The sequence below is a fragment of the Cnephaeus nilssonii genome (assembly GCF_951640355.1).
Source record: "Cnephaeus nilssonii genome assembly, chromosome: 13".
NCBI classification, from domain to species: Eukaryota; Metazoa; Chordata; class Mammalia; order Chiroptera; family Vespertilionidae; genus Cnephaeus; species Cnephaeus nilssonii.
Genome location: NC_137084.1, coordinates 15,870,766 through 15,897,590, shown reverse-complemented (window position 1 = coordinate 15,897,590; position 26,825 = coordinate 15,870,766). Strand labels below are relative to the sequence as shown.

General features: G+C 49.0%; 1 protein-coding gene across 1 annotated transcript in view; it reads left to right on the top strand.

The window, feature by feature from the left end:
- The first annotated feature begins 202 nt into the window (after window positions 1-202).
- The window catches only part of SYT13 (synaptotagmin 13), a 34,877-nt gene continuing 8,254 nt past the window's right edge, over window positions 203-26,825 (top strand). The window contains exons 1-4 of the mRNA XM_079789500.1: window positions 203-442; window positions 20,790-21,015; window positions 23,530-23,664; window positions 25,165-25,466. Coding sequence (XP_079645626.1) covers window positions 260-442; window positions 20,790-21,015; window positions 23,530-23,664; window positions 25,165-25,466 — 846 coding nt within the window. The 5' untranslated portion in view covers window positions 203-259. The remainder of the gene's footprint in view (window positions 443-20,789; window positions 21,016-23,529; window positions 23,665-25,164; window positions 25,467-26,825) is intronic.

Genomic DNA, 26,825 nt, shown 5'->3' with positions numbered 1-26,825 from the left:
GTGGGGGGTCCGGTCACGTGTTGGCGGGAAGGGTGCTCGCGTCAACGCGGTGCTGAGTGCGGGCGCCACGGCGGGCTCAGCTGGCCCCTCCTCTGACGTCCTCGCAGCCGCCCGCCCTCCCCGCCCCTCCGGTGGCGGGAGAGCTGCTGGCGCCGGAGCCGAGCTGCCTGGCGGCGGGCGGCGGTGGGCGGCGGGGCGGGCCAGCCTGGACAGGTGCGCGGAGGCGGACTGAGCCCGCGCCGGGCCGGGAGCGGGCACCATGGTGCTGTCGGTGCCCGTGATTGCGCTGGGCGCCACGCTGGGCACGGCCACCAGCATCCTCGCTCTGTGCGGGGTCACCTGCCTGTGCCGGCACATGCACCCCAAGAAGGGGGTGCTGCAGCGGGACCGGGACCCCGACCCGGAGAAGGCGAGACCCGGCGTACTCCAGCCCGCCCAACAGGTGAGCGGGCGGCGCCTGGGCCTCCCCGGGAGAGGCGGGGTCTCGGCGGTGCAGCGGCAGGGACCTGGGGTGCGGGAGCCGGCGTCGCGGTTCTGCTGTGCGCCACAGCGCGGGGCAGGGAGCGGGGGCGGCGGGCCTCGCTGAGGGGCCGAGGCCGGGCTGGGGTCGGCGGGGGGTTGTAATTAGGCGGTGAGAGACTTGGACTTGGGGGACGGGGAGAGGAATGGGGACAGCCAGGGCTAAGGGGGAGGGAATGGGAAGGAGTGGGGAAGGGGACTTGGATAGGAATTGGGGCTGGGAGTGGAATGTGGGGGGCTTGGAGGGGAGCGTGGGGGCGGGAGGAGCGCGGAGAGGGAGTCTGGGTGGGGAATGTGCGTGGAGGGGAAGATGGGAGGGGACGTGGGGAAGGTGGGAAGGAGACAGAGGAAATGTGGAGAATGAGAAGCTTGCAGAACTGGGGAGAGGAGGAAGGGGACAGTGAGAGGGAAGAGAAGGTGGGGGAAGGGGGGATCATGGGCTGGTGTAGGGAGAACACTCACAAAGCTGAGAAGGGAAATCACCCCAAACCAGAGGGGAAGGGCTGCTGCACAGGTTGGGGCGAGGGGGTGCTGCAGAGGGGTCAGCTGGACCAGGAATGTGAATGTGGAGAGGACTGAGGAGTCTGGCCTCACCCAGCAGCCCTCAGCTCCAGCCCAGCCTGAGGGGCTTGCTGTTGCCCCCCTCCCCCAACCCGCCCTCCAGATGTATCTGAAGATGTCCCTGGAGACAGGAGGGCTTTTATCCTCTGCACTGGCTTGTCTCCACAGGCCCTTTGGGCAGGAAATAAGTGGGGTCCCCACGGATCAGTGCGGCACCAGGGCCCTGGGAAGCGGTTTGGAAGGAGCCCCCCCCCCCCCCCCCCCCCCCCCCCCGCATAGGCTGTGAACCCCGGGATGCATCCCAAGGTGGGAAAGCAAAATGTCCTCTGGGGATCGGAGGAGAGAGTCTGGCTGGAGTGTTTGAGGAAGGCTGGCCTGGGCAGGGCCATGACTTAAGGCCTTCCAGGGCCCTTGGATTCCTTATAGAGCTGAGTCCAGGAGTGGCACTACCATGCTACAATTCCACTTTCCTTTCCATCAATTATTCAAAAGCTCTGAGTCGTAGTTGCGTGGGGCCTGTGTCAGCCACTGTAGTGGGAGTGGGAGGAAATGGCTGCTGTCCTTGAGGCACTGACGTTCCAATCAAAGTGACACTGACACTGGCAGGAATGGAAGCCAGCTGGGCAGCGGGTGTGAGCGTGGAGATCACCTGGAAGTGGCAGGCGTGGGCTCCCTCCTGGGGCAGCGGGGAGCGGGGGTTGATGTGCCCTTCTCCAGGAGTTGTGGCCTGCTGCCTCTCAACCTTCTCTCCAGCCCAGCGCCCCGTGGCTCTGCAGGCACAGCCCCTCCCCTCCTCAGGGAGGACCACGGGGAAGGGGTTGTAGTGAATGAGCCCTGGGATCCCTTCCAACTCTTCCATCTTATTGATGACCCCCACAATGGCCAATAATCCGTTAAAGACAAACAGAGCGTCCCTCTCCCAGCTGTCAATCCCCCACCGCTGCTCACCGAGTGTGGAGCACGTCAGAGCAGCCCCTTGCAGGGCACGTACTGTGCACTGGGCACTGTTCTAAGCACTTTCCACTTAAGGCATTTAGCAACTCAATGAGGGACACATATGTTGATCCCAGTTTAAAGATGAGGAAGCTAAGGCTCAGATAGGGTAAGTGACTTCCCCAAGGTCACACAGCTAGAGAAGTTTTAGAGCCGGATTCTGGAGTCTATGCTGTTAGCATTCCACGCCACTCCCTTAGCTTGATCTGGCAGCTACCTCACCAGCCAAACTCATGCCAGCTCCTCCTTGCATGGGCAGTCTGGAATTGTGATCCCTCTTAAAGACACCAACCCCTCCTGTTTCCCTCTGGCTTTTCACACAGATGGCTCCGTGTTCTCCTTAAGTCTCTTTCTGTTCAAATTTTACGTTCTCAGGGAGGACTTTATCTACTGCCACACATAATAAAGCACCCCCTCCCCCACTACCCTATTGCCTATGTCCCGTCCACATTCTTTTATAGCACTTGTGACAATTGGATGCGATCTTTCATATCTGCTTACTTACATATTTCTTTCCAGCACCTACTCTGTATCTGGAACCCAGTAGGTGCTCAATAGGAAACTGTTGACAAATAAATGCATCTCAGTGTCCAGCCCTGTGGGATATTGTCTGATTTCTCCACATGTGCATGCAGGCACCAGGCCTTTGCTAACTGGTGCTAGCTCAGCATGGGCGCATGAAACATTGGTGGGTACATGAGACCCATCCATCCACATCCCCTCACCTGGTTCCCTCCCACGTGACAAGGATTGGGGCAAGCTGGGGCTGAACCTTCGGGTGTGAATGTGGTGACGCTGAGAGTTCAGTGTTGGTTTGCCTGCCATTGTGCTCAGGCTGAGTCAGCCATGACCCAGATAGAGTAAACAGACAAAAGACAGCACAGTTGACATTTCAAAGGAAATGATGGAGGTGGTGTTGGGGTGGCAGGTGACAGCAGGGTAGTGGACATGGCACATGTTGACAAGGGGGGAGGGTTGGGGAAGGGTTTCTGAGGATGTTCTTTGAAGAGAGGGTATGGGGCTGGGAAGAAGGTTCTAGATTCCCATAGTCACTGAGGACTGGGATGTATGAAGGATACGGGATGACTGCCATGTCTCCATAGTCACTGATTGTGCTTGCTAGAAAATGTCCTTGGATTTGCAGGCCATGCCTGGGAATCTGATGTCTGGCCCCGAGTGGTTGGATGAAGCTGCAGTTTGTAGTGATGGTGAAAAGAAATTTGAGGTTCTCCAGGAGTTCTTAACCTCAGGTCCCTAGACCTTCCTTCCCGCCCCCTCCCAAGGGGTCTGTGATAGAATTTAAAGGGCTCGGGGTCTTGGAGAGGAAAACCTTACATCGTTATTTTCACTAGCCTCTAACTGAAAGCTAGCACTTCCTGTAAGTCGGAATATAAACAACATAGCACGGGAGTGTTAACAGTATCAGTGACTTCGTCCCCCAGACAGGAGACCGCAGACAGCTTCAGAGCACACCGTGGCTGCTGCAGAGACTTCACAATGTCATTATGCGCATGCCTAATTCTAAATCATGGTACTTATTAAATCTCCTGCTTGATCCTATTACTTACTGAGTGAATAAGGAGGCACACATAGAACTGTTTCACAAATTGATGTGATTAGATGTCCCTCTGTAGCCTCATATCTTTTATATTCAGCTTTTTCACACATTTGGAAGAAGTGTTCCCAGGCTCCTCCAGGCAGCCGAAGGAATCCACAGGTGAAAAGCGGGCCAGGATCCTGCTGAGGAGGTGGGAGACGGTGGAAGCCCTCGGTCATGCATCGCCTTTCATGCCTTCAGCCAGCGTCAGTGGTTCTTTGCTTTTCTGAAATACCCGTTCTGGACCCTTTATTCTGCCTCCTCAGACAATCCCTCAGCCTCACCACGGGCAGTCTGTTGGGAGGCACAGGAATTCAGTGTCACTACGACACCCTCTCGGGGTCCGGCAGGAACTCCCCCACTGTGGTCAGCCCCGCTTCCAAAGCTTGGTTATTGTGTAGTGATGTGATGGGTCAGCTTGAGCAAGGAGACAGAGCAGAGAGGCAGAACAGGGTGTGTGTGTGTGTGTGTGTGTGTGTGATCATCTTCCCTTCGCTGCTGCTTCTGAAGCTGTCAGAGAGAGGCAGCCAGACTCGTTGGTTCCTGCTCCCGGAATTTCCTTTTCACCCTTGTCTGGACTCACCACATCTCTGGGTCCGTTCAGAGGTAGCCCTCTTTTGGGCTGACCTAAATCACTAAAGAGCGAGTGGGGAGAACTGCTCGTTTACTGCTGCTCACTATCCTGGACACCCAGCACTCAGCGGGAGTTGGGTTCTGAAGTTTTCAGAAAGCTTCCTTTTCAGCGTCAGTGTTTCTCCCGACACAGTGCTTACTTACCTTGTACCCTTCGGTGACTCTTCTGACATGCGTGGCAGAGGTCCCCAGGCTGACCTTGGTGCTGTCACATGGGAGCTCACATGTGGTCAGAGGCTTTATTCAGGCTGCTGGGCCCATCAGCAGCCTCCCCAGGCCGTTTCTATCAACCTCTACCATCCCCCACTGCCGATTACTACCAACTGAAATCCTACCTCCCTTCCTACAGAGTAAGGAAGACTGAAGTGGCTTTGGATGGAATACTATGTGAGTCCGTTTGGGCCGCTAAAACAGAAGACCACAGACTGGGTGGCTTATAAGCAACATAAATTGATTTCTCACAGTTCTGGAGGCTGGGAGGTCCAAGATCAAAGCTTTTGCAAATTTCGTGTTGGGTGGGAGCCTGCTTTCTGGACTTTTCACTGTAACCTCATATGGCAGAAGGGACAAGGGAGCTCTCTTGAGCTGCTTTTATGAGGGCACTAATCCTATTTCTGAGGGCTCCACCCTCAAGACCTAGTTACCTCCTAAAGGCCCCACCTCTTCACCACATGGAGGTTAGGTTTCAACATATGAATTTTAAGGGGACACAAGCATTCATATTGTGGCAAACACTAATAGATTGCTTCCGGGTTTTTGTGAAATAATATAAATAAGTGCTAAATTTGTATTGAACAATATACTATGTGTAGTGGAGCCTTTTTCTCCAAAATCAGGGAGTGTATCTTTAATTTTTGTTGTATCCCTGACACTGTCTAGTGTGAGGCTAGGCACATGATAACTCTTCAACGTATTTGACTTAAATCATCATCATATTGTGACACCCACCAAATAAGAGAGGGAAGACACCAAGGAGTGCATATTTTTAAGTTTCCGTTTCCACAAGACTTGAAATCAAGCCAATTGATTCACGGTGCTGTTATTGGGGGCTGGTCATGGCTGGGGATGGGAGAGTGTTTCTGGGCTTTTGTTTATATAAGCTCCGCCTCTTGACCCAGGAACTGGTTACACAGGAGTGTGTTCACTTTATGAAAGAACGGCTCTACCTTTATGATTGTACGTCTCTCTCGGGAGTTACATTTCAGTATAGCATTTGTTAAATTTCGTCATATTGTGACATAATGTTTGTGAACATTAATTTCATATCAACCAATATTTTTATTACCAGGAGGACTTTGGGGCCATAATCCAGAGCCGTGGCCCTCCTTTTTGTGGTTAGTTGCACACTACGTCCCTGGCCTGGCTGCTTTCCGCAGCTCCTCCCGGGGATGGGGCCTCACGGCCATGCGTGTGGCCCTATCAACCCTCCCACCTATTCTCTGCTTCCTTAGACCATTGGAGCAACATTCGGACCACTTGTCTGAACTCCTACTCGTCAGTGTGAGGATGGACCAGAGCCCAGATGCTGCATTTCATTAGCTAATAATAAGTTCATTCATTAAAAGTTAATGAGCATTAAAGGTTAATGCTAAGCACTGTGCTACAGCAATGAAAAGACAGGCATATGTTCTTTCTGATACGTGGGGAGACAGACAATGAAGCCAGCAATTGCCAGGAAGCGTGTTCCTGGGAGGTACGGGGGCCATGGAAATGGGCATGCCACCTTCAGCCCAAAGTAGAACTTTCGCCAGTTCTGGTTGGCTGCTCTGCTGAGGCCTCCCCTGCACCTCAGGTATCACAGGAGGCTCCACGAATTGCAGACCCCACTCCTGGAACTGACTTGACTCTGGGCTGCTGTGAGGTCTCACCGCCATGGAATCTTACCCTTTAAAAGGATTCATTCCTCAGCTGGTCTTCTGGCCAGTAGTCTTCTGTTCATATAAACAAACAAACAAGAAATAGATCCCATTTCCATAGAGAAATACAAAGTAGTGATAGTATAGCTCACATTTATTGAGTTCTTTTTATGTGCCCGGCACTGTACTAAGCACTTGAACATATTAATTGTATCCCCATGAGCTTCAGAAACCTTTCCCAAAAGCTTTGGATTTGCTTTGCTGCCTCTTACGCCCACCAGGCTTCAGGCACTGGGTGCAACCCAGGGCCTCCCAGAGACATTTATATAGTAGACATGTTTGGGCTGGTTGCTTAGCAACATGGAAGACAGTATGAATTTTTCATCAAGAAATTAGCATAGATTATTTCAAGGAAATGAGCACATACCCACTGGAAACACGAGGCTCTTGGAAACACAATGCAGCCCCTACATCTGTGTCCATTAATCCCTATCACATCTTCCCTTCCCAGTTTCTCCTCTGGCACAGTGTACAGATAACTCAGGTGTGTGGCTGTCTCTTCATGGGACTGATGCTTCGCTAGCACCCTTTGTTAACGCCAGCAGAAAACATTGCTGCATCCTCGGAAACATGCAGATGCTCAGATACTTGTCCAGGTTACCATCAAGCACCGGTGGTGCAGGAAGGAATGGAGAGGCCGTTAGACCACCGTGGAAAAAACACCTAAAAAAGAAATCGGGGGTGGGGGGTGGGGTGGTGCTTAAGGCAACGTCAGAAGGAAAGGGAGAGGCCAGAGGGGTGGGGAAGCAGCAGACCCAGAAGGAAAAAAATAAAGAGCAACTGACCAGCCAGAGTCTGGGACCAGCAGGACAAATCACAGTGAGCAGAGGTGATCCCTGTACTGTCCACGCTATTTGACCGACAACCTCCCAGTAACCAGTAACCGTTCATCTCCCACTTCCACGTGAGTGCAGCTGTGTTCACTGCCTCTGGAGCTTATTTCTGACTAACACACGCTGGGAAACCCTGCTTGGAGGATGGAGAAGAATAGCTTCATAGAGACAGGCTTTAAGAACTAAGGGATTCTGTATGTTTATGTCACAGTCAACATGCTTATTCATACAAAGGGCCCCCTTAACCCACTCCATAAGAAATAATGTTTATAGATTTCTAAAGGAAAGCAGGTGAAAAGGGTAGCTATCTTCCTTCCTCTCCCCTCAGTTATGTTTATTGAGCATATATGATGTGTCAGAACTGTGCTTGGGGGTGTGGAACTGCCCTCTCCTCAATGACGCAGTGACCCTTTCTTAGTCCTCATGAAACTTAGGGTGTAGTGGGGGCGACCAGAGTTCATAGAAGAAGAGCACGAAAAATGAAAATGTGTGATGCTGTGAGAGTGTGAGATGGAATTGACCCAGTCCAGGTCAGGGAAAGGCTTCCTGGAGAGAGTGGTGGCCAAGCTGAGAGCTGGAGCTGGAGAAGTTAACCAGGTCAATGGGGTGGAGTGTGAGGGACTTCAGAGAGAGAGGAAGGAGCCTGTGCAAAGGCCCTGTGGCAGGATAAAGCCTAGCACTTAAGAGGGTCTAGGGAAAGGCCAGTGCATCTGAAGAGCAGAGAGCAAAAGGAAGCTGGTGTATGATGAGGCTAAATAAGTGGGCAGGGGCCTGAGCAAGCAGGGCATTGTAGACTATGGACAAGTTCACTCATTCATGCATCAAACATTTATTAATGCCTATGTGAGGGGTAGTAATACTTCAGGCATATCATGAGAAGGCAGAATTGTTAGGAAAAGACAATAATGTTGGAAAAATGGAAGGCAACAGGAAAGGAGGAAGTCCAAATATGAGATAGGTTGACTTCATAAAAGAAGCCATAGACACAGTCTAGGAGCTGAGCAGCGCTGCGAGGACAGGGCAGTATGGCCATCTCTCATTCTTAGGGTTGCCAGGAATCAGAACCACTCAACAGCACATAAATATGCACACAGATGAGGGCCACTGACCTATGTACTGATGATATTAAAGTTACTGTTATTTTCAAAGCTTTTTAAAAAAATTGAGCTAAACTGCACACAAAATGAACTATTTTAAAGTATACAAATCAGTGGCATTTAGCACATCACACTGTTGTGCAGCCACCACCTCCATCTAGATCTAAGGCATTGTTATCACCCCTGAAGACACTTCCATTCCTCTCGCCTCCCCCAGGCCCCGGCAACCACCAGTCTGTTTTCTGTCTGTATGGATCTGCCTGTTCTGGACATTGCACATCATTGGAATTATAAAACATGTAACCTTTAGTGTCTGGCTTAGCATAATGTTTTCAAGGTTCATCCATGTGGTAGTAGGTATTAGTATTTTCTTTTTGTAGCTGAATGATATCCCATTGTATGGAGAGACCTCGTTTTGTTGATGGACATGGGTTGATTTTACCTTTGGGCTATTGTGGATAGTGCTGCTGTGTACACTCCTATCCACATATTTGTTTATCTGTTGTCAGTTCTTTCAAGTACGTACCTAGGAGTGGACTTGCTGGGACTCTATGCTGGACTGTTTGAGAAACTGCCAGACTGCTTTCCACAGTGGCTGCACCATGTTCCACTCCCACCAGGAGTGTAGGAGGGTTCCAGTTTCTTCACATCCTTGCCAGCAGTTGTTATTTTTTATATTATAGCCATCCTAGTGGGTTGTGAAGTGGTAGCTCATTGTGGTATTTTCTAAGCTTTTAATTTAAAAAAATCAAACTCTCATTTTTAAAATAATCGTCGGTATCTGTCAAGTTTTTAATGAACATTTGCTCTCTGTGTTGAATGCCGATAACAATGAGTCCACATGGGCACATCCATGCAAAGGCCTCATTGTTCATGAGTCTCCAAAGAGGAGTGGAATGTGTGGCAGTCCTGGCTTCCCTGTTCTCCTAGCAAATTTACACCTGCTGCTCCATCCTTTAAATATGTTGCATGTTATCACCGTCACCTTCTCTCCCTCCCAAGATTTATTCCCTCATGAGTCCCGTCTGCCTCACCCAGGTACCTGGGGCCTCTACAAACCTGGGTGCAATTGAGGTGATATCGACTATTCCTTCAATATCGTTTCCCCATGGATTGACATTACCAGGTCAGGACCATTCTGGGAGGGGCTTTGAACCTGTCAGTTCTCTGCACACAGACTCAAACCTTCCCACTAAGGGGCTCCCTAAGTGCTAATTAAGTGAAGGGTGTTTTAATTGATTTATATTATAAAAATTCCTGGGAGATGTTTCCATGGTGTTTAAGGGTATTACAGTGGTATAGAGTGATATTTTGGGAAGCTAATTGGGGCTTGGGGGCGGACTTGGAATGCATTATAATGTTTCCCATTTAAAGTAATAGCATACAAGTGGCTGCTGTCTGAAATTCACTGGCCAGTACGTTTCCATGAACAGATGAGAGTCAGATAATGAGGGGTGGTTGTATATATGAATATGAATAAGAAAAAGGGGAAGGGTGTCCAATGGGAATTCTGTGAAATTGAGTTTTAGTGCATCTGGCATAGTCCCTGGAATATTTTGACATAGTTCATTGACTCCCTCGCGCTCCACTTATTAAGTCCAAGACATACTTTTTCTCCACAGGAAAACTGAGCTTGGCAGATAGCAAGAGAAAGAGGTTGAATGACCGCAGGAGCCAGTGAATGGATGGATAGATGAATGGGGAGGAGGGATACGTGGGACTGTTGCCTCAGCTTGCGGCCAGAATAAAAGTCACGAGGAGAAGGCACTGAACTTGCTGGAGAATCTCTGCGCCTGCGCCTGCCCCTAGTGGCACAGCAAGGAATCAAGACAAGCTTGCAGGGTGTGGCAGCCTTTCTATTGGTTCCCCTCCTTTTGAATCTCCCATCGCTTGACTACCCTGTGGACAGTTTAAAACCCCTTTAGCCACAAGGCCAGTCAGATAATACCCAACAGCCACATTGGACTTGGAAAAGCGTTACAAACCACACAGTTTGGGACTTGCTGCTAAGAATGGCATCATGAGGGAGAAGTAGGTAATTGAGGCAGGATAGTGAAGACCTGGCTTTTCAAATAAAGTGGAAGGACAGTGTTGCAGAAAGGATGGCATTTGAAAATGAAAGGAAGGCTGGCAAAAGCCATTTGGTCGGACGACTAGAGGAGTTGGTGGAAAGAGCTGCACGGGTAGAATAAGTTCAGGTAGCTCGAAGCTCAGTCTGCCTGTCAGCCCCACCACCTTTCTCACGGTGCACCCCCAAGAATCTTCTAATGCGATCTCATTGCCAGCGAGTCACTTCACATGAAGAAAGGGCAAGGCTGTCAGAGAGACATGTAGCAAAGGCAGTGATGGTATACCAAGAGACGAAACTCCACAGGAAAATATCAGCAGGATCTAGAAGGCTTTTGGGCATGCTCCTCGCAATCGCGTCATCTGATGAGCCCGTCTCTTACTATGCAAGTGGAACAGATCCTTTAAGTGGCAACACGACTGTCGCCCCTTGCAGGGCAGCCTCAAAACAAAGCACACAGAGACGAAGCCAAAAAGGACAGGAGTGAAGAGGAGATTAGGTAACCCATTGGTAACCACGGCATGGTAGACTTGAATTTGATTTTGGATACCTACCGGAATGAGTTCTATATAATAACAATCTTGGTTTTGTGAGACCACCCAAAAGAGGAAATTACCTCTTAAAATAAAAATGTTCATTTTATGATCAAGCTATTGAGATGTAAGAGGAAGCCAGTTAGACTTAGACCCCAAACCTGAATTTGAGTTTTGCCTCCACCACTTTCCAGCTAAGTGACCTTGACCTTGCTGAGCCCCACGTTTCTCATCAATAAAACAGAGATGATCACAATAAGGTTCTCTAAGGTAATGTTGACGACTACACTTTTGGAAGCACCCAGAACACACTGCACTTGACTACGAATCAGAGTGTATTTTAGGCACCCGTGAGTCATTTTCTTATTTATTCTTTGTCAAAGCAATGACGCGACTGTACGTTCACTATGTAGGAAAGAGAGAGTCCATTAAAAGTATGCCAGAGATGAAGAATGAAAGGTTTCTGTAAGCGTGGGAAGGGGAGCACGAACATTCCACTTCTCGAATATTCATTCATGCAAAACTTATTTCTTGATCACCTACTATGTGCACGGCACTGAGTTAGCACTGAGAACACGGCAGAGACCGAGCAGACAACATCCCTGCCCTGCTGCAGCTCATGTTCTAGGGGTAGAGATGTTCTCACACAGTCGAACAAATGAATACACGTCTACAGCTATGTTAGGCGTGTAGGGGAGGTCAGTGGGCCTCCCAAGAAGGAATAACTGATTAATGCTCTGATCGTCAACATTTTTGGAGATTCCTTAACCCTGTCACCCCTGAAGCCCTCAGGCGGCTCAGGCAGGGCACTGGCCCGAGCCTGGTTGTCCCCGTGGCTCCGAGACTGGAAAGTGGGGTTGGCACCACTGGTGTGTTTTCAGTTCCCTGGGCCTCAGCCTGAAATCCAGGCAACATCCTCAGTGCACAGCCTGTCCCTAGTGGAGGCACATCAGGGCCCTTGGCCTCCGCGGGAACAGAGAAGGGGTGACTCTGGCTGCTGCCACGGTTGGGAAGAAGCCAAGTCCCTGTGACTCCCAGAGGTAGCCTTGAGAGGCGGCACTAATCACAACTGTACGTGAAATGGTTACTGGATTAAGAAATGGCATTAATCATTAAGTTGCCATGAAGACAACTACTGTAAAAGGATTTGACTTATGTACTAGATGGGTACTCTTCATTCCCATCGTTTTACTTTTCCCTCTGCTTTATGAAACTTCCCTCAATAACTTACTTCGCATGTGCCGTCTGCTACTCCAAAACTCTTATTGATAGGGTACTCAAGCCATGTGAGCTATTACTATAAACCCTAATAATTAATCATAATAAAGGGAGAGTCTGTGCATCAGAGAATGTGTACAAATTGGCAAAGGTCAGGACCAACAATGACAAAGCCCTCTGTTTGCACAAGGCCAGATGGTTTCAAAACTGCTTTTGTTTTCCCGTTGGATCCAGGCTCCAGTGTGGGGCACTGTGCATCTTGAAGCCTTGATACCTTCTGGCCAAACAGACACACATGCTGATAAGAAGGTGCAATTATTGTCCTCAAAAAGCTTGAAATGAGCTAAGGAAAAAATATTTGCCATTTGTAGTACCTTGGAACCAAATACCCTGATGTTACTGACCTTCAGTGACCAAATCGCATGTTTGTGACAACATTTGTAAACTGTTGGAATGTTGACTCATGTAATGCAGAAGGGAGATAGCATAGGTTTGCATCTAATTTAAAAGAAGGAACAGCTACATCTATGGCTGATACTCACCAGCGTTGAGTCTGCCCAAATGACAGCTGGGAGGAGGATGCTAGAAGCAGCCCCTTAGTGGCTGTCCCTTGAAATCTCCTTGCTGACCACTCACGAAAGTCACATGGAAGACCCAGTCTGTTACCCAGTGACGCTCAGGGATTGTGCTTTTTCAGAAGAGGTGACCTGAGCAGTGATCATGGACGTATGTTTTCTGATGCAGCTCTCTCTTATTCTTCCCTTTCCCTACACATTGCTCCACCCCTAAGCACTGTCAAATCTTCCTTGGAGGAGTCACTGGCATTGCTGCTTTCCCTTTTTTATCTTGACAGGTATTTCCTGGCCTGGTCCTTGCTCCCTCTCACCTGGATACTCCCACCATGCCTCTGGCTGGACGTCTCACCTCCAGTTTCCCCCTGCATGCACCTGCTACTTGGATTTACTGAAAATACTGTGTTGCTCATGTCATTCTCCTATTCATGAACTGTCAATCCCTCCACTGTTTATAAGATAGAATTCAAAATTGTTTGCTAGGCATTCGAAGCCATTCATGGTCTGGCCTCACCATTCCTTTGTAAATCCATTTCTCCAACCCCTCCAAACTTTCTCTTCGGCTGGTTTGCCAGACTCACAATGCCCCAAGTGTGCTCCCTGTACCCATGCTGCTGTCACTCTCTCCATTTGAGGCACCTCTCCCTCTCCTGTCCATAGTTATCTTTGAATGTTGGCCTTAACCCTCTCCTCCAGGAAACCTTGATGATGAGAAGCTCCTTCTTAGGCCTCTGTAGCACACAGTCCAGACATTTGGCCTTTTAAGACTACCTTCTATATGTATTTATCCTTTTATAAGTATGCATCAGGAAGGGCATATAGCTTTTAACTTGCTTATCAAGTCTTATTCATTGGTGGTGGCTTCCTGGAGCCCTAAGCTGGGCAGGCTATACCTGAGCACAGCAGGAAAGCATGCATTAGTTGATTAGTCATGTCTGCCATGGGCAGAGGTAGGAGAGCTGTAGCATAAGCACTTCATATTTCTGGTTTATGGGATGGTGTCCATCATTGGAGGGTAAACTTCCCAAGGGCAGGGCCTTATTTATGTATCTTCTGTGGTCTGTTTAGCTAGAAATCTGAGGGTTGCTTAATTGGAGGATTTTGGCTTAAAACCAAAATATAAGAAAAATCTAATAAAATAGTAATTATCCTGTTTTTAAGTCACACTTTACAACTTGGCTGTTTCTGAACCTGCCAGGTTAGAAATTGATGTGCCTTCAAGTGTCTGCACATAAGTGGATGGATGTCTTCGGTTAGTGGTTCTCAGGACTTATTTTCCTTAATGAAGGACGATATTCACATGCTCGAAGGGTTCTACAGAAATCACCTCCTTTCTCTCCCACTAAGGAAAGCTTATCAGAATGCAGAAAGTATTATTATGTAAATAACCTTAAATGTGCTCTAACCAATTTTTTAAATGGGTAAAAAAAAAGTATTAAATTTCAGTACTTAGCTATTATTTTAAAAATATTGGCATAACACAAAGGTTAAAAATTGTTGCCTTTGTCAATGGTTTCATCAATTAGCCGATCATCATAGAATCAAAAAATCCTACAGCTGATCTGGTAGAAGATCCTGAATTCAATGTCAAGGAAACTGGTATATAACGAGATATGTCAGCCTTTAGTACCAAAATGACTTTTCCACATTAAAAACGCAGCCCCGCCGAAACCGGTTTGGCTCAGTGGATAGAGTGTCGGCCTGCGGACTCAAGGGTCCCGGGTTCGATTCCGGTCAAGGGCATGTGCCTTGGTTGCGGGCACGTCCCCAGTGGGGGGTGTGCAAGAGGCAGCTGATCGATGTTTCTCTCTCATCGATGTTTCTAACTCTCTATCCCTCTCTCTTCCTCTCTGTACAAAATCAATAAAATATATTTAAAAAAAAAAAACACCAAAAAAAACGTAGCCCCCACAAAGGAGAAACTAAGAAAAATGCTTAAAGTATTCAAATGGACGTGGTTGGTTAAGACCATAGAGATCAATATTAAACATGTATGTTCCCATCAGACAGAGTTATTGATGATGTAGGGCTAAGATATCCCTTCAAAATATGGATTCAGTTTAACAGAAAGACTTTTAAGGCCCTAGTAAACCAATACAATGGGAGCGGGGGAGCAAGTGGAAAATTTGGAAGTTAAGTCTGCCTGGGAGGCTTTGCTCTGAGTCAAATCCATTGCCAACAGCCCTGGCAAGGTGGTTGGAGATGGGAGAATAAGGATGAGGTAGGTGGGGTGGGAAGGCTGTGTTTGAGCCCCGGATAACTGATCAAAGGGGTTTTCTCTGACCTTTGAAAAATTCCAACTTTGAAATAGTGCTTATGATGAGCATTGAGGTTACAACATAAGGTTGACATCTTGGCTCATGTCACAGACGAAACACATTTTCTGCACAAACAATGTCAAGCCCAGATTTAGATCTGAGCAGTCGCAAAGCTGATGCCCAAACATCTAGGCAGTTCATTAAAAAAACCAAGACAACTGGATGCAGTAAGAATGGGGTCATCAAACTAATGATGTGGCACCTGCTAGCAAATAAAAAACCATGATCTGGACATTTTTATTTTTACCTGTTTATGGTTAGCATCCAAGACGTAGCCTCAGGGAATCATGTAGAGCGTGGTTAGCAACACTGGCTTAGGGATGAACTTGGGTTCCGAGCCCAGAGCTGTCTGACACTAGCTGTGGAATCTTGGACAAGTTTCAAACTCTCTGAGCCTCACTTTCCTTCTCTGTAGAGAAAAGAATTAAGTTATTTTTATTTATGTATATTGGGGTATAGAATAAGAAGATATTAGGCACTTATTTATAGGGTTGTGTGAGGATTAAGTACAATGAAGTGTGTAGCACTTCCAAGAGCATCTGGTCCGTAGGAAGTGGTCAAGGGATGGTGGCCTTATCGATGGCATTGTGGTGTAACTGATGAAGTCCAGGCAGGATCACCTACGAGAAGTAAATCTTTAGGTGGGATCTTGCTATTTTGTGGTTTCCAGTCCCTCGGAGTTTTGTTTTGTTTAATTCTGTTTCCTCTGAAAATGTTGGGATAATGGCAACACTCATTTCCCTCCTCTTCTCAGGGGGCTTTTAGTTTTAGTTGCACCTGCTGTTCTCTGAACATACCATAGACTTTCAAGTCACTGCCTTGGCCCAGAATGCCATTCTCCCACCCTTCCACCTGTCAAACTGCTGCCCAGGTTTTGGGGGGACACCCTACCAAGCGTCAGAGCCTCTGAATCTTCCTTAAAGTCACCTATCTCCAACACACACACACACCGCACCCTGCATCCTCCCCAGGCAAAGTGTAATGTGTTTCTATGTTCTCTGTCTCATATTTTGCTGGTCTCCATCATATCAGTTATTATACTAATTCCCCCACTGCCCACTCCTCCCCATCCATATATTGTGTGAGGGCAGTGACCAGTGTCTTTCATGGCCTCCATCACATAAAAGGTTCTCAATGTTGAATCATGACTGATGGAATGAATGAATGGATGGCTGGGGTAGGAGGTGGGACATTTTCCCCCAACCCCAGCATGCTTTTCCTTAAATCTCCCCAAGACCTTAGAAAGAGAACAGATCATTGAGTGTTTGGTTCCTTGGTCTGACTCAGGCAGGGAAGTGCATGGATGATCTGGGAATCCTATATGCTCCACAGTCACATGCCTGGGTTCAAATCCCAGCTCTGTGTCTAGTTAACTGTGTGACTTTAAACTTATATCCTCTGTGCCTCAGTTTCTCCTCTATAAAGTGGGATAACAATAACCCCTCCCTCATTAGGTTGTAAGGTTTAAATGGAAACCTATGGGTAAGACGATTAATTCTAGATACGATTTTCCTACAAATTTTGGGTTAAGAAGCCTTTAAATTCTTAGTAGACACAACTCTTCCTTCTACTCACCTCATTCCCATCTGTCTCTGTCTCAATTGTACTTCTATCTAAAATTGCCTTTTTTAATCTACTGGTTTCTTGTTCCCTATTCCACTGGCCATGCTCACTCCACGAGGAAAATGATTGGATAGTGTTATTTCGCAGCTGGCCCGCATCTTAGAGATTTAATAAATATTGAACAAAAGATTGGAGGAATGACTACCAGCAGAGACAGGGTTTGCACTGGGCCTGGCTGTTATTCCCAGCTGTGTCTCATTCCTGCCCGGTTGGAAGAGGCACATTTACCCGACTGACAGCAGGGCTAACCCACCAACAGTAGCAGCTAGGGGTTAAGACTGTGGTTGTCCAACCGCACACTAGTCCTTTTAGATTTTATAATCACCACAGACGGGAAAGAGACTAGCAGGAGGTGAGTCCCCAGGGAATGGATTTGAGAAAGGATGGGACACAGGCTTGTAATAAACAGAAGAGGTGTTGGAAGGGATAACAAAAGATGATGCCGTGGCAGGGTTGCCATGGAAACACTGCTTGGTGCATGGACCAGAAGATAAGCTGCTTCAAAGTGAATTTCAACTTTGCAGCTTGAAATATGCTCTCCCCCTGGGGCCTGACCCTGTGGGTTGGCAGATAAGCAGCCAAGAAGTAGAGATCTGGTCCCAGCAGCTCCCTAGGAGTGGAGATCTACCAGACAGATGTTTGTGGGGAGCCCAAAGGGCTTGATTTAGAGATGGGGAGGCTGTGCCTGTGAGCAGCTCACCATGCAAGAGGACATTTCTACATCTACCCGACCTTTCTCAAACCGGGCATCTTCATCTCAGCCTCCGGGTGTGCCCACATCATGGTCAGGTTAGGAGCCTCTGAGACATGCAAATTCCTCAGGCTCCACCTAAAACCTCTGAGTCAAACCCCTTGGGGGGTTGCTCTGGGAATCTGAATTTTACATTTTCCCAGGTGAAACTTATGACACCAAATGTGGGCACCAGCATTTACAAGCCTGTTCCTCTGTCTGAAGGTGCTGGAGGGGGCAGAATAAGAGGTGGTAGGTCAGGCAGTGAGCCAGGCATCAGTTTAAGTGGCACAAAAGCATGGGTGAGTGGTGAAGGATGACTAGAAATGTGAGGAGGTAGGTAAAGGGGCTGGAGGCACAGCAGAGTGGCTCAACGTAGAGTTCTGGAGTGAGTCAGCCCGGGTTTGAATCAAACCTTTACTGTTCAAAAGCTGTCAATGTGTCCTCATCTGTAAGATGGGATTGATCATGGTAGCACTTCCTGATAGGGTCATTATGAGGATCCACTGAGTTCATATCCGAACAGTGCAGAACACAGGTGGACAGAACCACAAGGTAGAAGAGGCTGGGACTCTGAGTTGAAGAAAAAACAGCAGACTCTTTTCAGACTGTGAGAAATCAGGTCTTATTGTGTTCAGGCACCGAAGTGTAGGGATTGTTTGTTACATAGCATTGGCCTTTCCTGACTGATGCAAGGCTGTTAACAAGTGACCTGCTGGCTGTGAGGATTCAAGCAGTTGTGGGTGTGTGCGAGGATGCTCTACAGAGGGAAAGGGCAGAGGGAGTCAAGTCTTTATGTTGGTTAAGACCATCTATGTCTATGGCTGGACCCCAAATTTTCTCTAGAAGAGTTAACTGTATGATTGGAAGGAAAACTTGGAGAGAGGGTTGTTCCCACGCAGACTCAGCATCTAGGAGTAGATCTTTCCGTGGAGACAAAATTACGTTTCTTCCATTCACTTCTAGCTTCACTTACCACATATTGGCCAACACAGGGAGAGAGAGTCCTGCTTCTCCATTAGGGGAGAGTGGGGGCAGGAATGAGCAGAGGGACTGTGAGGGCAGCTAGTGTCCTGTGAATATCCTAAGTCACAAAATAAACAGGGGAAACTTTTCATCCTAAAACCATCTTATGGAGTCAAATACAAAATGTCACATGAATTTTAAGATAGAACTAGAAATTTCAAGAAAAATTCCCAACTGCTCTTGAAGACCTCTCGTTCCCTGGAGTAAGCACCCCCCTTTTACAGATGAAGTAACTGGGGACAGAGATTAATTATTCAGGCCCAATATTTAGATAGCAAGTAATTGGACTCCAGCCAAGCTTGCACACTGACCACCAGGCTCTATTTCAAACTCCTGTACACATGCTAGTGTGTGTACTGACCAGTATTAGAGCTCAGAGTGACAGGGGTGGCGGGTGCCTCTTCCCTGGCCCAGCTCCCCGCGAGGGCTTCATCGTGCTTAGCTGCAGACCCCAGCTGCAATGGCCCATGTTTGGCATCATCCAAATACTCTGTGTCCATCTCTTCCTTCTCCTTTTTAAAGTTTGAGTATAAGGGGCAAAGCCATCAGTCCCCTTTTCGAGCTGAGTCTGCTTCCCCCTTCCTGGGACTTCCTGTGATGCTTTAAGATGGAGCCCCAACGTGAAAACCCAAATCAATAAACGGTCCTTTGGTGGAGAAAGTATTCATGTCACAAAAGGGGTCGCCTCACATCTCTGTAAAGTTAAATGTTTGTTTCCAGTTCATTAATTACATAATTAATTTCTCTTTTCCCAACATAAGCCTCACAGGGAAAGACAGCATCTGTCTTGTCACTTCTGTTTCCCTAACATTAAGCACAGGATCTGGCCTGTACTGGGGCTCAATAAATATTTGTTCAATAAATGAAGGTTTGCCCTCGCCCACCCTATGCCATTAATCTTACTTAGCCTGGACTACAGGAAAGCTGAGCCTGCCAGAGGCCTCTATCCAGGGATGCGGGAGGGAGGGGAGGAGTGGGGGCATGCACAGGGCCCAGGGAGTTACTGAGCCAGCCACCAGTTGGTGTGAAGGGCGACTGCTGGATCGGGGAGGTGTCATCTTCCAAAGGCCACTGAAGACACTCTTGGGAGGGGGAGTGAGGAGGAAGGGAAGAGAGTTCCGTGTTTGGCTTCCAGCTTGAAGTGGTCAAGTCCCCCCTGCCCTCCATGGAGTTTTAACACTTAACACATCTGGGTGATCCCGGGGTAGACACAGAATGTCCCTGCATGCCTCACACCTCAGCAGCCACTGAGAAGCCCCAGGATGGGGGCATGGGTGTGACAGTGAGGCTGTGCCCTCTAGAAGCTCCTGGAGTCCATGCAGAGCTGGCTATGGTGAGGAGGAGGAAGTGGTCCAAGGCCCAGAGACACACAGACAGGGCGAATCCAAGGAGACACATTGGAGGGTCTGGTGCCCCATCCGAGGGTGTTCCTCCAGCTCTGTGCCTGCAATGCCAAGCACAGCGGGACATTCTCTAATTGTTGAATGCCTGGAAACCTTCCCTGATCCATCCTGCATCTATGTTCCCAGGCCAGCTTCCCTGGGTTCATGGGACATTTAGAGGGAGAATTCTCACTTCCAAATCCTGCCACGGCTGCATCGCTGTGTGAAGCACAGGTCCTTCCATGGGGGTCTGTTCCCCTGCCTGTGGAGAGCAAGAACCCCTACCTGCCTCCTTCCACCCAGGGGTTCTTGCTCTCCACCTATAATCCTTTCCCAGGCTCCCTCCCTCAACGCCCAAACCTCTTTTCTGCTTCTTGGGCACTGAAGTTTAAGCTATTTGGGTGGAAATATAGATGCATTTGAACAATGTGGTAGAACCAGGGTTTTGGAATGCAATACAAGAGAACATGTTCAGTAATCAGCTGCTGCTCTCACTGCTTGAAGAGGCTCATGCACTAGTCATCAGACTGCTCTCAGCCAGTCCAGGGCTATAACTCACCCTCCACCAAGGGCAGTCATTACCACACAGGACCTTACCAAGGCCGGGCAAGGATAAACAGCGAATGAGGATGCCTTTGGCTGGATGCAGAGAGGTTTGGGGTTGCGAGGGGGTGGTATCTAACCCTAGGCAGAATTTCTCTATACCAGGGTCGTGACCTCCTATGATGCTTGTTTAAAATGCAGTGCATCAGTTTAGGGTGCTCTTGGCTGCAAGTCACAAAAACCAATTCAAGCCAGCTTACACAAAGAGAGAAAACAAAGAAGCAGGCGGCACAGAGAAGTACTCCCTACGACAGGCCCAGATAACACGTAGGAAGGACTCCCTATGACAGTACCCAGATAACACCTGGGGACTCAGCCATCAGATGAATGGAGGAGGGATGGATGCACAGGGCTGACACATCAGTGGGCCCTGGCTTGGCTGACGTTGTAGATTCAGGTGGCCTTGGGGCTGATGTTTTGCTTCCCAGGTCACACCCCTCAGAGCAGAAGGGAACCCCGGCCCTCCCTCTGCCTCCCATGAAAGGCCAGGTCATCACGACCCCTTTCTGTGGGTGGAAATCAGGCCGGAGGTCTTCTGGGAGACTAACCAGAGTGGTTTGTTTGCAGTTCAACGTTAAAAAGTCCACGGAGCCCGTGCAGCCCCGAGCACTCCTCAAGTTCCCAGACATTTACGGGCCCAGGCCATCTGTGACGGCCCCGGAGGTCATCAACTACGCAGACTACACGCTGAGGACCACAGAGGAGCCTGCTGCATCCGCCAGCCCCCAGGCCCCGAAGGACAGCCGCCTCAAGAGGCAGGTCACGGAGGAGCTGTTCATCCTTCCTCAGAATGGTAGGGGTCTGCTGCACTCACTGCTCCGTGAGCGACACTCAGGGGGTCTGTCAGCGTCTGGGTAGGTGCTAGGTGTGGCCAGCTGCAGTGTCTGTGACATTTGACCCTGGGCAAGCAGGTGGGCACAGGACCTCAGGATTACAGTCCTTCATTCCTGCTGACGCATTGCCACATTGCTTCTCCCCAGAGCCCCTAGCTTTTCACTGGGGAATGGAAATTGCCTTTCAAGTCATATATACAACTATTGAGAGAGGGGTTAAAGAGTCGTGGTTAAAGCCATGGGTTCAGAGTCATGGGTCAAATTCTCTGCCCTTTTGTATACTTTGTGTGGCCTTGGTGATATTGCTAAATTCTTTGGGCCTCAGTTTCGGTTCATACTACTGCCCACTCGATCAAGTTGTAAAATATAAATAAAATAATGCGTAGAAAGTGCTTAGGTCAGGGCCTGGCACTAGGAGGTCATACAAATACGTTGTTGTTGCTGTTGTTTCTGTCCTACTCATCAACATCAACATCAGGAATGCAACTCCTTTAGGTGACAGTGCTGTGTTGGGCACTGGGGCAGGTATGCGAAGCAGCACGCAGAGAACCCAAAGGAGCAGGCAGGCCTTTCTAAGGAGGTGACAGCTACAGCTGGGAGAATGGATTGTGTGGTTTGGGGTTTTATTTGTGTGGTTGGAGGTGGAGACAGTAGAAGCAGAAGCAGCATAACCAGCTTTGTCATTGACCCCTCCTCCCAAAACATGTCCTGGCCTGGCTCCAGCGCCCTCGCCCCCAACCTGCCTCAGAACCACAGTGATCAGCCTGGCATTTCCTGGAGAACAAATGCCCAAAGTGCCTATGGCGCGAATGAATCCCGGTTGGCTTTTAGCTCCCAGGTTTGCCAGCCCACGAAGACCTGAGAGCTTAAGCTTGGGAGGAAAACTATTTGCTTGAGGACCCTTGGGGGTGCTAATTATAATCATAATCACGATGGGAGCCCAGATTTCTCAAAGCTCCGATAAAGCCAGGATTGGACACTCTCCCCCAAGGAGAGCAGGAGAGCAAATCAGAGTCTGGAACTTAGAAGAATTCAGAACACATTAGTGTGTCTTCTCCTTTTCATGGTCCCTCATTCATTTCCGCATCCCATAAGGCAACAACCGAGTTCTGATTCCACAGAAGTCTATCAAGAGTTGCTTGATTCAGCAAGCATGGGCCAGAGGGGAGGCGGATGCCAGATCCCTCAGACACTGTGCCCGTGACGTGCTGGAGGTATCTACTCCCATAGGCCACAATCCTCATCAGCTCCTTGTAGAGCTCAAAGTCCCCATTTCTTTTTCAATTTTGTTTTGTATTGGTTTCAGGTATACAGCTCAAAGTCCCAATTTCTGAAGCAGAATCCACTCCTGCTTCTCCAAGTGGTGCTGGCTTTGGTTTGGTTTTTATTTTGAAGGCTGAGGTGGTCTGAGGGTGGAGAGCTCTGGGTGCCCAACAAGCCCCCTCTGACCCTGACCTTGCTGTGGTTATCCTTGTGGTGCCCTCGGAAGCCAACGGGTCCTGTGTGCATGTGTATCTCACTTTACACATTGCTCACATCCCAGCCAATCTGTTTCTTGTTTAGATGCACCAGGGACATTTTTCACTATTTGTAGGAACCCAATAATGAACCATTTTAGAAATTAAATACTCCTTTATATTTATGCCCTCTAAATTAGTTCTGAAAATAAAAACATTTTTAAATTTCAATTTGCTTAAAGTAGAGTTTGCAGCAGCTGCTAGATCCTTTCCTTCCTGTATTATGTTTGAATAATGAGAGTCTTCCAGATGTTTGTCTCCTATTCAAGTGAGGGGCAGAGTGAGAAGTAGTTCCGGTTTTAGGAACTTCTGAATTAAAGATAAGGTCATTCATTCATTCATTCATTCAGCAAGTATTTATTGAACATGCACAACAATCAAGTCCACTATCTCTGACCTTGCCCCAGCATCTCCTCCTGATTCATTCTTTGATGTTTATGTCCAGCCATGAACTACTGGGGAGCAGGGCCTGCACCCTGTGGGAGAGGTGGAGGCAGAGATGGGTTGGGGATGGTTTGCCTGAAACAGGGTGACCAGAACCATACAGGCTATGACTGAAAGCTCAACACGGGTCAGGTCTTGGGCTAAGTACTTTACCTATTTTATTTTATTTTATTTTATTTTATTTTATTTTATTTTATTTTATTTTATACTCACAGTAGCTCTAAGAAGAAGGAACTATTATCATTCTCTTATAAAGATGAGGAAACTGAGGTTTGAAGAAATCAAGCAACTTGTTCAAGGTCATATAACTGTTAACAGCTCATGTCTGACCACTGGGCTGTGATGGTCTCTTGAAATGCAAGGCCCAGGAACACAGGTGCTGCCACCATGATTTTGCACCTGCCGGGAAGCTTTGGGTTTGGGTCGGTGGCATAGATGGCAGAGATGGGAAAGGTGTGATCTGGAAGAGAGGACCCAGCGTGGGTGGCAGGGATGGCTTTACCTTCTTAACAGGTGTGGTGGAGGATGTCTGTGTCATGGAGACCTGGAACCCAGCGAAGGCTGCCAGCTGGAACCAAGCCCCCAAGCTCCACTACTGCCTGCAGTATGACCAGCAGAAGGCGGAGCTGTTCGTGACTCACCTGGAAGGTAAGCTCTCAGTTGACGTTCAGGGACGTCTATGGGTCTGTCTCCCTGGAGGAGCTGCACAGGGGGGATGGGAGCGCCCAGAGCTGGGGGCTGGTGCTAGATTAGCACTCTGTAGCAAGCAGACCCTGAAGCGTGTGATGCTCAGACACACAGGGGGTTTTCTGTCTCTCTCATATACCAGTCCAAAGTGGAGGAGCCTGGTGGGCAGACATCTTTCCTCCAAATGGTGACTCAGGGACCAGGCTCCTTCCATCTGTGGCTCCATAAATCCTCTTGGGCCTCCTTGTCATCTGTATCCAGCAGGTGGAAGGAGGGGGAGAACAGGGAGAGGGCACAACCGTTTCTTAAAAACTACCTGCACCTGGGATGCATCACTCCTGCTCACATCCCATTGGCTGGAATCAGTCACATGGCCACTGACTGCAAAGGAGGCTGGGAAATGTGGCCCGTCGGGTGCCCAGCAAAAAGAAGAAATGGGGTTTTGATGAACAGTAAGCCATCTCTGGCATGGGTACTTTTGACATTGGATAGGGCTTTGTGCTGGGCACAGAGTGGGTTCTGAATGGGTAGTATTCCTAGCAGCAGGTGGTCTTTCCTAAGAGGGTAATGCTGTCTCTGGTCTCTCTACCCTGACAATTCATGTTGCTATCAGCAAACAAAGAAAACTTTGCGAAGGAATCAGGGGTAACAATGGGCTACTCCATGGCTCCTGGAAGCTGGGGCTGGATAACTTGGATTTTTGTATTTAATTTAATTTTTTGAGGGAGTATCTCTCCTTTTTATTTTTAAAAGATTTTTTAGCATTTTTATATACTTTATTACATTTGGTCTTCACAATGGTCCCATTTTGCACATTAGGAAACTGAAGTATAACAACATCAGGTGACTTGTCTAAGATCACTCCAGCTACTGGTGCCACAGCCAGGACTGCACCCAATTCCCTTGAAGCTCAGTGCGGAGTTCTTTTTATCGGGACACGTGGCCTCAGTTCTTCTCTTCCTGGGGAACATGTTATCATTCAGAACCAGTCGTAAAAGCAGCACAGGTGCCCATTTCCTCATTGTGAAGCGTTGAAAACACCAAGGTTCAGAATATAAAACAACGTACTCAGTGATCCACTTCACAAGTGGTTGTGTGACAAACATCTAAAGCTCAGAACAAATGATGACGGTGTCAGCAGCAACACTAATGAATCACCTTGGGCAAATCTCAGACTCATGGGGTGGGAAGGGCTCTGGGAAGCACCGAGTCTTGTCCCTGTTCTCCAAGGAAGACTAGCACGTGCTGACCTTGGCCCCTCAGGTGAGAGAGCTCTCTCTCAATGTCTTTCTGAAAAGTGATTCTACAAAGCCAAGGTGGTCAGCTCTGGGCTTTCTCCATACACCTGAGGTCATGCATGACCTTTAAGCCAGATTCTGCAGCTGAAAGCAGGGCCGTGCTTCTCCCCTCCCTGGGTTCTCAAGAAGTTCCCTGTCTGTGTTGCTTTGTCCTTGGCTGCAGCTGTGACCAGTGACCACGACGGAGGCTGTGACTGCTATGTCCAAGGCAGCGTAGCCAACAGGACAGGCTCTGTGGAGGCCCAGACGGCCCTGAAGAAGCGGGAGCTGCACACCATCTGGGAGGAAGGCCTGGTGCTCCCCCTGGCGGAGGAGGAGCTCCCTACAGCGACCCTGACTCTGACCCTGAGGACCTGTGACCGCTTCTCCCGCCACAGCGTGGCTGGGGAGCTTCGCCTGAGCCTGGATGGGGTGTCCGTACCTCTGGGGGCCGCCCAGTGGGGGGAGCTGAAGACTTCAATTAAGGTAGGGTTATCTCTCCCCAGGACAGATAAAACCAGTTAGTGGAGCAAGGTATGGCAGGACTGGCCAGTGCTCATGCTCACGGTGTGTGTGTGTGTGTGTGTGTGTGTGTGTGTGTGTGTGTGTGTGTGTAAGGAAGCCTGGAGTCTTGAACAGTGAGCTGGAGCAGACCTACAGCGCCCAGGATTTGGGATTCCTGGTGTCTAGTTTTGCTTCTAGCCACACAAAGACCTCCACTGCCATCGTGTTATGAGTGTATTGGCTCTGGTGCTGGCGGTATTATCCTCATTTAAATTCATTTCTCATTCCTATGCTCCTACTATGTGCCTGGCACTGCGGGGAAGATGAGCTGCAGGTGGTGCTGTGCCTCCCCGGGTCCAGACAAGGGGACTGAAGCTTGGAGCAGTTCAGTCACCCATGCAGGGTCGCCATCGAGGACATGGCGAGCTCTGCTGTGAGGCCTGGTTGCTCTGGCTGTAAGTCTCATGCCGTCCCCTCGCCACACGCCATGTAAGCAGCGCCAACGGCAGGCACCTTTCCTGGTGGACCCTGCCAGAGTGGGGAGTGCACTTTCACTCCCACCTGCTCCCATCTATCATCTCTGCCTTGCCTTATTTTTCTTTTTCTAAGGTTCGGAAAGTTGATAAACATTGCCAGCCATCCTCAGCTGGAACTGGGCTGCTCCAAAGCACACTCTCTAATTAGTGTGTGGTTTGGGATTTGTGTGGAGTCGGAGCTGGAGGCCCTGGGAAGAAGAACAAATACTTTGGTTTATTCATCTGGTAAACCAGCTTTCTCCAGGGATGCCCCCCCCCAACCCCCCAGCGCTCTGGAGACTTTGGTGCCACCCCAAAAGGGCTGAGCTCCAGCCTATACAGGCAAAGTCTCAGGCACCAAAGCCGCTTCTATCCTTCCCCCGGAAGAGTAACTCACTCATTCATTCCACAAATACCTTGCTGGATTTCTGTCGTGTGCCAGGAACATTGCCATGAGCTAGGGACACAGCAGTAGTTAGACAAAGCCCTGCCTTTATGGCTCATTCACTCTAGTAATCATCACACACGTAGCTGTCATTGTTGCACAAATAGACTCTCACACCCATGTGGCCGGCTGGCCTGTTTCCTGCACACGTGAGCAATCTCAGAGGGCAGCCTGGAGTCAGCGGTAGGAGGTGGCACTGTGTGTGGCAGGAGAGACCTTGTCCCAGCTGGAGGGTGTGTGTGAACAGGTGGGTGAAGCCTTCAGGCACTGCAGCCCAGAATGGGTTAACAAAGGTGCCAGCCGTGCCCCAGTTCTCACCGGAAGACACTCAGCCAAAAGTGGCATATGCATCACCAGGGACCATACAGTGACCCACTCCAA